At 46.0% G+C, this 12,058-nt stretch overlaps 1 protein-coding gene across 1 annotated transcript; it reads left to right on the top strand.

Annotated features, from left to right (window-relative positions):
- The first annotated feature begins 44 nt into the window (after window positions 1–44).
- On the top strand, window positions 45–10,983 carry Pxt1 (peroxisomal testis enriched protein 1). Its single transcript, XM_021259436.2, has 3 exons — window positions 45–272; window positions 3,570–3,697; window positions 10,064–10,983. Exons 1-3 carry the CDS (start codon window positions 101–103, stop codon window positions 10,166–10,168), a joined length of 405 nt encoding a protein of 134 aa, XP_021115095.1. The 5' UTR covers window positions 45–100; the 3' UTR covers window positions 10,169–10,983.
- Window positions 10,984–12,058: the final 1,075 nt, after the last annotated feature.

Raw genomic sequence — 12,058 nt, 5'->3', positions numbered from 1 at the left:
AATACATGCAGATGAAGGATCACTATTCATCTAACATCCAAATATTTACTAAAATATCAGGAACATTCTCTGAAAATACATTTTCCAACAGGGAAAAAACATGAAGAAGCAAAAGCAGCATGGGATTGTTTATGATCCTAAACAAGTTGTGATTCCATCTCTCAATGTAGCAAGTTGTTGCCACTTGCTGAAGGCAAAGTACAGACCTCAGAAGGCATACAAGACTGGACTTGTCTGCCCCCAGCCGATTTCAGCCATGACCGGGAGCCCAGGTAAGATATTAGCATCAAACGAGGATAAGTATGCCACGTAGCAAGAATTTTTCTTGATACTGAAGACATAAAACCGGCAGTTAAATATATGGCTTAAAAATTAACAGTGGGAGATCTATTAATCCAAGTTCTTAGCTTATGAAAATCCAAAGCTGATTTGACCTCGTGGCCCTAACTGTTTTACTTTCTTTTTGGTACTTTGGATCGAACTCGGGACCTGGCACTTTCAAGGCAGGCGCCAGAACCACTGAGCTAAATCCCTGGCTGTCTTACTTTTATTAGCTCTGAGTCACTGATGCAACACTAATTATAATCAAATTGACTAAAATGGGTCACATTTATCTTTTCATTGAAAAAAACATTTTTTTTGTTTTGAGACAGAGTCTCACTAAGTAGCCCAGCCTGGCCTGGAGCTCATAGTGATCCTCCTGCCTCAGCCTCCAGAGTGCTGGGAGTACAGGCACGCGTCACGATGCCTGGCTTTCCATAAGAGTTTGTCTTTTTTTTTTTCCTTCGGTACCAGAGATCGAACTCAGGACCTTGCACTTTTGAGGCAGGCAAGGTGCCACTGAGCTAGATCCTTGGCCCCACGAGAGTTTGTCTTTAAACTTGACCTGGCAATTTCTGTATTATTCAGGGAGGGAACATTCACTTTCAATTCCTTCTTGATTTTGCCAACATAGGAGAGAACAGGGAGGAAAGTTAGATTTGCAAATTTGATTTGCAAAAACACGATTCCTCCATGTCCCAAATGTTGTCAAATTAAAGTCTTACCAAATTAAAGCTGTATGTTTTGTAGAGGTTAAAAAGAGTGTTGGAATTAAATGTATGGGATTTAGACCTTTATATTAAGCAATCCTCCCGCCTCAGCCTCCCGAGTGCTGGGATCTCCAGTCTTCAGTGAGATTCTCTACCGAAAGCTGTGTACATGGATGCGCGCAGCTGTTGCTCTTGTAGTTTGGGACAAGCTGGCTACAAGACAGCGGGAGAGGCAGGGCCGTCTAGGGGAGACTCCCAGAGCGATCTGCCTGTTCCTCCCGGCTCTGGCATTGGAACCAGGGTCTGTGGAGTGCCCTGTGGTGCCCAGGACCACGTGGGTCCTGGCGTTTCGAGATAGAGATGACCCAAGCTCAGGCCTGTAGGGCTCCCGAGTGGTGGCTGAGACTGGGAGGGCAAGCGCCCTCCCGTGCTGTCGCTCCCTCCTCTGCCCCTCTGCCTGCCTAACTGCCCTGGGTGTATTTCATTTTTCCAGGGCAGAAACCAGATTTTGTATTTCCCCTCTAGTAAATGGCCCATCGATATGCTTTCCGTCGGCTTCTGGTGCAGGCTGGCCTGGCCCTGAGCTGTTTGGAGAAGCGAAGTTTGCTTCCTGCTTAATCCCTCTTTCTCCTCGCCCTCCTGGCGCCTCGTCTCAGGCGAGCTCTCAGCCCTTGCTGCAGCTCACTTTTTCTAAGGAGTCTAATAACCCTTGCAGGAGTTAACTCAATATTAGGGTGTTGTTTCAAAATGGCATGCGATGAGAGGCTCGTGAATGTGCATTTGTTTCCAGATCCTTGTTTTCTTTTGAGGCAGGTGTGCGCCACCGCACCTGGCCTATGTTTGAAAACAATAGAAAAAGGAAATAACAAGGGGTAGGGTTGAAGTTTTGATGAAAAGTTCACCTGTCTCTCCTGCTGGGTAAGCCACCTTTTCAGGGCCTTACCCTGGGCAGAAGTGAATTCATTAACACACAGAGCCCCTGGCCCCTGCCTGGGCTGTCTGTCTTCACATTTTTTTTTTTTTTTTTTTTGGTACTGGGGATTGAACTCAGGTCCTTGTGCTTCCAAGGCAGGCAGTGGAACCACTGAGCTAAATCCCTAGCCATGTCTTCACATTTTATGAAAATGAAACAGACTCTAGGCAAAACTTGCTTTATTTAGAAAGCCGTACCTGTATCGACTTTAGCCCAAATTGATTCCCTTCTCCTCTGTATTCCCAAAGGAACTTGGGAACTGTATCATCTCCAACCCACGGGTTGTAAGCAACCACCCAGCAAGTAGTTTATACAGTGTTGCTTAGAAACACTCAGTGGGCCGGGGTGTGGTGACTGTCATCCCAGTACTCTTGCAGGCTGAAGCAGGAGGGTCGCAAGTTCAAGGCCAGCCTGGGCAACTTAGTGACTTAGCAAGGTCTTACCTCAAAAATAAATAAATAAATAAATAAACAAACAAATAAATAAATAAATAGGGCTGGGATTGTAGCTCAGTGTGAAGGCCCAGTACCACACACACACACACACATACACAAGAAAAGAGAAAAAAAAAGCAAAACAAAAAACTCCACGATCACTGGAAGCAAATAAGATTTGGAGGCCTCAGTCAAGGAGAGTGGGCAGAAATACTAAATGGAAAAAAAAATAAATTTCAAAACACTAAAACTCCAGTCCTGCGTGTCCCATGCCACAGCTGCCAGCCACATTAAGTTATCCAGCACTTGAAATGTGGTAATTGAAGAAGCGAATAGTAAGTTTTACTTAATTTTGCCAGGCATGGTGGCGCACCGCTGTAATCCCAGCACTCGGGAGGCTGAGGCAGGCGGATCACTGAGTTCAAGGGCAACCTAGGCTACATAGTGAGTTCAGGGCCAACCTGAACTACAAAGGGAGAGACCCTGCCTCAAAAAAAAAAAAGTTTTACTTAATTTTAATTTAATCCCAATTGATTTACTTTTCAGCAGCTTTTAAGGGCGTTTGAAATAACTTAAACATGTGCATCTGCTTTTCTGTCAACTCCATGACCTCTAAATACAGTTCTAGGTTTTCCAGTGAGAAGTTAACACTTGAATTGAAATGTACTAGAAGTATGAAAATAAACACTGGATTTCAAAGACTTGTGTATAATGAAAAGGATGTAGAGTATATTACTAATAATTTTGTGTTGATTATACGTTGTAATGATAATATTTTGGATATATTTGCCTAAGTAAAATATATTACTAAAATGTAATTACACCTGATTTTCCTACATAAAATTTAAAATTGTATATGTGGGGGTGCAGCTCAATGAAGAGTGTTTACTGAGCATATGTGCTGTTCCTCTTGTTCCTTCTCCTCCTCCTTGCTCTTTTCCAGTGCTTGGCTTGAACCTGGGCCTTGGGTGTGCTCACAGATAGTCAAGTTATGGCTTTTGACTCTGAGCTTTTTTTTCTTGGTACCGGGGATCGAACTCGCGTCCTTGTGCTTGTGCAGCAGGTGGTGAAACCACTGAGCTAAATCCCTGACCCAAGTTATGGCATTTGAATTCTTTTCTATCAATGTAGACCACAGTCCGGTTTTTCAACCCAAGGAGAATGGCGTTGGCCAGAATCATCACCAGGAGGAGATAGTCCGGAAGTTGGCCATGCAGCTGAGACGCATCGGGGATGGCATCCACCGCAGGACAGTTCAGGTGAGACCCGGTTAACAGAGCAAGGCCCCACCACGTCGGACAAAGAGCGAACTGGACCATGGCTGCCCGTGCCCGGGATGCCCAGGAAGGGCCGGCACTGTGCACGAGTAGTGTGTGGATCCGAAAGCGCCAGACCTGCACCTCCGACAGGGGAGACCTGGCCCTTCATGCGCCCCCACTCTGTGTGCGTGGGGTGTGAGGAGCTGCTCCGCACCCTCGGAGTAGGATGAGGGTTCGGAGCACCTGGGCAGTTTAAGGAATTACAGCTCACTGGGCCCAACACTGAGAAATTCGGAGTTCATTGGCATGGGGTGAGGCCTGTGTGTCCAGCATTGTAAAAGCTTCCCGATGCGCTTGCTGCCTGGGTGGGAGGAGAACCTGGGCCTTAGCTTGGGGCTGCCCTCGAACCAGTCAGAAGGTTTTGATGTGAGTCCTATCAATTGCTTAGTTTCTCCGGACTGTGATGAGCAATAGCAAGGGGCACCAGGAGAGCCTGATGATCGCTGCTGGGAATCTCGGGGTGATGGACTCGCAGCTCAGTTTTCCTCCGGCACAGCCTGTAGTGGGGCTGCGGTGGGAGGCTGGCTGCCTCGCTCCCTCCTGGAGCTCTGATGATTCCTGTGCATCACTGCCGCTCCCGCCACGGCCACCGGGCTGTCTCCAGGGGGTGCCGGGTCCCCTTTTCTCTGCTGGTCCAAATGTGGACGGCACACAGCCCTTCCTTCAAATCAAACATCCCTAAGACAAAGCATAAATGAGAGGTCCCAACACGGATGCTGTAGACAAGAAGGAAACAAAGAAAAGAAACACAGATGATCAAATGACATGTGAGATAAACGGGTTTCATTTGAATGAGTGTTTATTGAGTGCATACTGTGTGCCAGGCCCAGTAGCTTGAGCAGTGAGCAGGACAGAAGATGAGTCAGTGCTCCTTAAACTCAGAATGTAGGGCGAGCAGATGATGAGGCAGGTGAACAGGAAACAGTAGGGTCAGGCGGGGAGGTGGGCTCCGAGCAGGAAGAGGGGTACTGAGTGAAGTAGAGCCTACAGGACCAGCCGATGGCTGGGATGTGGGCAGGGAGAGGAGTAGTCATGGATGATGCCTTAGTCACTTTGCTCCTGGCTGAGACACGTAACAACATCTGCAATTTCAAGCAGGAGAGGTTTGTTTTGGTGCGCCCTTCAGCCCATGGTCAGCAGTTCCAGAAAGAAACAGCATAGCAGAGGGACCTGAGAGGAAAACTGCTCACATCATGACAGCCAGGAAAGAGAGAGCTAAGGGAGGAGCCAGGAAGGGAGATAAACACTTCCAGGTCACTCCCATGGTGACCTTCCTGTTAGGAAGTCAGCTATAAATCCCATAATCCAGTCATCTTCCGAAAGCCTGGCCTAGGAGTGCGTGAGACTTGTGGGGGACATTTAGATATAAACCATAACAGACGACGCCAGTGTCTGGGGACTGAGCATCTGAAGGGATGGTGGTGCTGTTTACTGAGATGAAGGACAGATTTGGGGACAAGACAGGGCCCTATTTGAGCTTGAAATTCCAGTTAGACAAATGAGGAGAAGTTTTGGAGTTGTGTAGGAGTTGGAAGAACCAGTCTGGAGTTCAGGGTGTTGCAGGTCAAGATAAGAATTTGGGTTTGTTTGTTTGTGTTGAGACAGGGCCTAGGTATGTATGTAGCTCAGGCTGGCCTCGAACTCACAACAATCCTCCTGCCTCAGCCTCCTGACTGCTAGAATGTAGGGAAGCCCCATTACCCCCGGCTTAAGAATTTGGGTTTTAAGGTGTTTGCTTCTCTGTAGGCTCACAGGCTGCATCAAGTCCTAGTTCTCAGGTTAACTTGATATAGAAGAAAAACCAAAGCTATATAATAATATTTACTGAGCCCTTGCTATTTGCCAGGGGTCATGCTAAGGACCTTACTAGCATTGTTTTCTTCATTCTTACAACCACTAATGGAGTTGGGACTATCATTCCTGATTTTCATATGAGGAAGGCTGGTCCTCAGAGAGGTTGAGTAACTTCCTAGGTTGCACAGGGGAAGCTACTGATCTAGGGCTGGAAGCCATGTTAGGCTTGTTGCCAAACCCATATGCTCCTCTGCCCTGCTGCCCCAGCTACCAGAGCCAGCTCCAGTCACCTGGGCCCAAGAGCATGGGACCTAGAGAGGGGTGGGCTTACCCCCCGCCTCTGGAAGTTTTCCGCAGGGGACCCCTTTCGGCAGGCCTCTTCTTGGGTGGGATATGAGGGGTTGCTGGCCTAATACGTGAAAAACCCTGGGTTCAATCCCCAGTACCACAGAAGAAACCTCATTCGGAGGCTTTACCTACTGACCTCAATGGACAACCATAGAGGAATGCTACCCTGGAAGCTTAACGTACACGGAAGAAACGCTCACACATGCCCTTCCCACTCAATGCCTAGTCAGCTATGGCATAAGGAGTTCAGTGTGCTGGTTTTAGAGTTGAAAGACCAGTTCCAAAGCTTGGCTCACTGCTTCCTTATTGTGTGACTTTGGAAAAGTTACTTAACCTCCCTGGGCCTCTTTATGACATGAGGTGACAGCCAGGCATGGTGGTTCATTACTATAATCCCAGCACTCTGGGAGGCTGAAGCAGGAGAATTCAAGTTTGAGCCCAGCACGGGCAACTTAGTGAGACCTTGTCTCAAAATAAAAAAGGGCCGGGGATGTAGCTCAGTGTAAAGGCCCTGGGTTCAATCTCTACTAGGCAATATATCTATAAATCAATATCACCTGGGATTTAGCTCAGTGGTGCTGCTGCCTGCCTCACAAGCACAAGGTCCCGAGTTCAATCCCTGGTACCAAAAAAAAAGTCAGACTTATATAAATCAATATCAAATATGATTGTGAAAATCAAATGAGGCAATCTGTGTTTGTCACTTAGAACAGAGGCTGATCCACAGAAAATGATCACTAAGTATTATCTCCACAAAAAATTTGATTTTTTTCCGCTCCTGCCCTTTCAGTATTCAGAGCTGAAGCCCTCTTTGCTACGTGTCACGTATTACTGCACACGTGTGGTGGTTACTGAACTGCCAGTTTCTCTGTAGGAAAGTTTTCATGTATGCCTGTACTTTATAAATTTTAGGCAGTCTTTACCTCAGCTTTCCTGCTTTTTGTTCAGCTATTTGAGTACTCATGTCTCCTTTATCTGAAGGGAAGATCGGAGCAGGAGGAAGTGCAACCCTCCACTTCCGGTGCCTCCTCAGCCCGCCCCACAAGTGACCCTCTCATAAACCCCCCGGTTTTCTTCCTTTACACTTTAAATGGGAGTTGACGCCCAAGCCATACATTTAATCCTTCCAGCTCAGTCGGTTGATGCTGAACGCTCCCAGCTTTGCTTTCTTTCTTTCTTTAACGAACAGCATTATTGGGAAAACAATGCATATACTGTATAACTCATCTATTTGAAGTGTACAATTCACTGGTTTTCCGTGTGGTCACAGACTTGTACAGCCATGAGTATGGTCCAGTTTAGGACATTTCCGTCACCCTAAAGAGAAACCCCAAACCTATTAGCAGTCGCTTCTCATTTCCCCTATGTTCCCCACCAATCCACCTTTTTCTCTGTGGATTTGCCTATTTTGGGCTTTTCAAAGAAGTGGAACACAGGAAGGCGCCTCTCACAAGACACTTCCATTTAGCGTATGTCCCTTTCACAGTTCGTTCATGTTGCAGCGTGTACTTTGCTTCCTTCCTTTTTATCGCCGGATAATACTCCATTGTTGGTCTGCACCACTGATGCATCTGATGGCATCTGAGTTGTTTCCACTCTTTGCTCTGTTAGAGATGATGAGGCTGCGAACATTTCTGTATCTGTTTTTGTGTAGACAAATGTCTCTGATTTGTCTAAGTGCTGGCTCCTATGTCAATTCTGTTTTGCTTTGTGGGAATTTCCCAAAGTTTCAGTTTTTCAAAGCAGCTTTACCATTATACCTTGTGGCCCGCTCACAGTGTGCGAGGGTCCAGTTTTGCCACATCCTCTCCACCGTTTGTTGCTGTCTCTCTGATGGCAGCTGTCCTGCTGGGTGTGACGTGGCATCTTATTTTGGGCTGTCCTGATGCCTAGATGCCTGATGTGTCTCTTCGCATGCACTTATCAGTCTTTTATTTATCCCCTCTATTCAGACCCTTTGCCTATTTTTTTTTTTTTTTGGTACCGGGGATCAAACTCAGGTCCTTGCGCTTGCACAGCAGGCAGCAAAACCACTGAGCTAAATCCCCGGCCCCTTTTTTGCCTGTTTTTCGCATGTGGGTTTCCAGTTTTCCCAGCAACATTTGTTGAAAAGGCTACTCTCGCCCTATTGAACTGTCTTGAGATGTGATGATTCACTTCTGGATTCTATATATCTATCCTTATGTCTGCAGTAGCTTTCTTTGCACCTGGCTTTACCTAGACTATGAGCTATATCTTCTTTTATACTGTAAAATTGCATTTTAGAACACTTTGTCTAAACATTTTAAAAAAAATTTCTCCTAAGTTCCTCTCTAAGGCATTAAAGCCTTTGGTACTTCAATGAGAACTTCAGTGAGCAACTTTCACGGAATTCCAGATGTGCCAGAGCATATTTCCCTCACAGATGGTCATCGTTTATTTAGCGTCTGTGCTCTGTTAAATCTGGTGGTCACGAGGACCCCAGAGGGCTTCCTGCTGCGGCTGTAGTTAGACCCCATTACCCCACTGTTGGGACCGCCAGAGGCACGCACCAGACTGCACTTCCATCTGCTGAACTGACTGTTTTGTTCTTGCACTGCCCGCATTCTTTTCACTTAGGCAAGTGTTGTGTTTTCAGAAGGGATCTGTGTTTCTCAAAAGAACATCTATTTTACCATTTAGTTGTGTGGGATATGTGTTCAAATGCTTATTTTTCTTGTTGCTATTTTTTAAAAAAATCTGGGACACATTGTTTCTCTAGATATAAAGTGTATTTTCATATAACATACCTTCAGCTTCCAATTGCTTTTAGGATCTTTTTTTTTTTGAGACAGCATCTTACTATGTAGTCCAGGCTGGCCTTGAACTCACTGTGTAGCCCAGGCTGGCCTCAAACTTTGCAGCAATCCTCCTGCCTCAGCCTCCCAAGCGGCTTTTACAATCTTAATTGTGGCTCTGCAATTCTATTCCACAGGACTCTTTCCTTCTGAGTGCTGGGAACAGTGGCTTCCTTCTAACCCTCCCAGAAGTAGCCTGATTTGAGTATTGTACTGTTTCCTCTTGGAGCCTGAAAGATCCAGTCATGCACAGGGAAATTCTTAGTTTGATTTTTTTTTTTTTTTTTTTTTTTTTTTGGTACCAGGGATCAAACTCAAGACCTTGTGCTTGTGGGGCAGGCATGGCGCCACTGAGCTAAATCCCCAGCCCTGGGAAATTCTTAGTTTGTTAGAAAGAGGAATAGAAACTAACATTTCTTGAACAGTTTCTTCCAGATACTCTTTGAGATACTTCCACGTGTTTCCCTTAATTATCCCAACAGTCCCACAAATTACAGACACACAGGAGAAGCGCTTGGGTTTCAGAGAGGTTGTGTAACCTCCTTAAGGTCACTCAGCACCTGAGTTGCAAATTATGAGCCTCTGATCTGGTTTCTGTACTTTTTCTCACCTACCACACTGGAAGGAAATGCATCTGATTTTCCTGACTGATATCGTTATCAGAAGGGGAAATATCCTTTCGTGATTTCCAGCTAATGGAAGAACAATGTCTACATTCCTTATCCTGCTGCTATTGGTTTCTCACTCACTCATTCATTCAACTAATATTTATTGAGCACCTGCTATGCGCCCCGAGCACACTCAATTCCTTCTTTGAGACCAGGAAAGTGGCTGGGAAGCCACTAGAAGCCAGAGGAATGGGTCATCAGCCCTGAAAACAGAGCTGCAATTTCCTGATGGTCAATATGGAGAAGCTGGGCACACGCCAGTAATTCCCCTGCAGTTTTGGAGGCTGAGGCAGGAGGATCACAGGTTTGAGCCCCATCTGGGCAATTTAGCAACTTCGCAAGACCATGTCTCCAAATAAATAAAGAAAAAAGAAAGAAAGAAAGAAAGAAAGAAAGAAAGAAAGAAAGAAAGAAAAAGAGCCGAGGACGTAGCTCAGTGCAAAGGCCCTGGGTTTAGTCGCCAGTCCAAGGGGGCTGGGGAGGGGCAGGTGCACCGAGAAACTTCCAAGACGTCGGGGAGGATCAGGACAGACCTGGCTGCTTGCGTTCAGCTCGTGCGATTCTTAAACTGTCTGTCTGCTGTATGGATTGAATCAGGATTTTCCAGGGCATCAGATTTCTAACTTGGATTATTCTAATGCTCTTGTTTTGCGACCTCTCTATTTCTCTTTTGTGAACAGGATCTTCGACAGGAAGACAGAGACGCACTGGCTCGCTTTGTCTTGTTTGTCTTTGGAAGACTTCAGGTGATGCTGCGCCTCTTCTGGAATAACCATTGGCTGTAAAAGGAACGTAAATGTCAGCTCTGCTTTCCTCCTCCTCGTGAGAGCCTGAGGCCTGCTGGGCTCCACGCCTTCGCTTTTCACAGCCTTCTCCGCGAGTACGTGGAGAACCGCAGACTCCCTGGCCGCTGCCTTTCAGTCGGGGGCAGCGAGCTGTGTGATGCCTCGATGCCTTGTGGTGAAGCCCAAGGAGTAACTGGGAGCCCGGGACCGCAGCGCTCCTGCAAGGACGCTCCACGCCCTTGCTTCCAGCAGTGGGGTAGGGCCTCATCCTCAAACCAGGGCCCACACAGGGCCCATCTGCCACCCCATTTCCACACCATCAGCGCCGCCGCCGCCGCCGGGGCCTTCCCAGCCCTTCTCCGGCTCTGACGCCACGTGTCCTGTCTTTCCTCCTGCTGTTTATCCTTTCTCCCTCTGTGACCCTCCATGTCTTCCCTAAGCACCCTGAGCCTTGCCCAGCACCGGCCTGCGGCCTGCCCGTGGGCGGCTTACTCTGCTGTTGACCAATCAGGTTCCTGAGCACCAGACCTGAGTGAGTTCCGAACTCATCTCCAGCAGGAACTGGACTCCTATCCTACCCCTGAGTGGTTCCCCGGGTCTGATTAGACCCTGTGCTGGTTGAATTTATGGGCTCATTCTCTATGCCTCTGAACTTCATCTTTCTCTTTCACTTTTAAAAAAAATCTGTCTCATAGCCTCCTAGCCCCTGTTAAAAGGATTGTATGTATTAAGAACATTTGTTGTTATAAATTAAAAGTTTTCTGTGTGCATCTTGAGTTCTTCATAGGAAAACTGTTATTTAAAAAAAAACTAATTTAAAAATGAAATAAATATTGTTTTACTGAGCATGCAACCTCTGAGCATATGTCTTTTGTGAAGGGATGCCACATATCCCTGCTCATACGGGTTTGTAATTTTGTAGATACTGTGTCCCATTTGTCCTTCCAAAGGGAACTGTCCCTGTTTTTTAATGTGTCTCAGGCAAACTCCATTTATTTTGATCAGTTTAGGTTATGGCCAGCTGGCATAGAACAGATTCTGATATTTCCTTTTCATTTATTTAAAAAATTCTTTTGAATAGGTATTTATTCATTTGGTTCAAAAAATCAAAACAACATAAAACAGTTTAGAGTGAAAACTCTTGCACTTTTTTTTTTGTATCAGGAATCAAACTCAGGACCTTGCACTTGCGAGGCAGGCGGCAGAACCACTGAGCTAAATCCCTGGCCCTTTATTTTTTTGAGACAGGGTCTCCCTATGTAGTTCAAGCTAGCCTTAGACTACGTGGCCCAGGCTGGCTTCAAACTCAAAGCAATCCTCTTACCTCAGCCTCCCAAGTGCTGAGATTACAGGCATGTGTCACAGTGCCAGGCACTTGCTCTTATGTTTTACCCTGAATTCCAGTTAGTTTGTTTGTTACTCCTCCTTCCAGAGTTTCTTTGTACATACCAATGAAACATGTATTCTTATCTGAGAGCAATTGTTCCAGAATGCACTGTGAATACTCATAAAATAACACAGTGTTTGCATATAACCTATGCAAACCTTCCTGTACACTTTAAATCATCTCTACATTACTTATACAACCTAATGCAGCCAGGTATTTAGCTCAGTGGTGCGCTGCCCACCTTGCAAGCGCAAGGTCCCAATTCAATCTCTGGTACCAAAAGAAAAAAGAAAAAAAAACTAATGCAATGTAAGTAGGTTGTTATACTGAATTGTTTAGGGATAATGACCAAAAAAAGTCTGTACATATTAAGTACAGAAATAATTTTTCCCTGAACATTTTCAGTCCTAGGTTAGTTGAATCTGAGCATATAGACTCTTGGATATGAAGGGCTACACACACACACACACACACACACACACACACACACACACACAATGTAT

This window comes from Heterocephalus glaber, unplaced genomic scaffold (genome assembly GCF_053883595.1).
Source record: "Heterocephalus glaber isolate CG9 unplaced genomic scaffold, H.glaber_assembly_v1.0 deba00001497, whole genome shotgun sequence".
Lineage (NCBI taxonomy): Eukaryota > Metazoa > Chordata > Mammalia > Rodentia > Bathyergidae > Heterocephalus > Heterocephalus glaber.
This window is presented reverse-complemented; position numbering and strand designations above follow the sequence as displayed.

Excerpts from the sequence above, each read along its gene's own strand:
- Pxt1 (XM_021259436.2), top strand. The coding sequence starts at position 101 with ATGAAGAAGCAAAAGCAGCATGGGATTGTTTATGATCCTAAACAAGTT. Across the intron at positions 273-3,569 it reads AGCCATGACCGGGAGCCCAG|ACCACAGTCCGGTTTTTCAA; the intron begins GTAAGATATTAG and ends CTATCAATGTAG. Across the intron at positions 3,698-10,063 it reads TCCACCGCAGGACAGTTCAG|GATCTTCGACAGGAAGACAG; the intron begins GTGAGACCCGGT and ends TTTTGTGAACAG.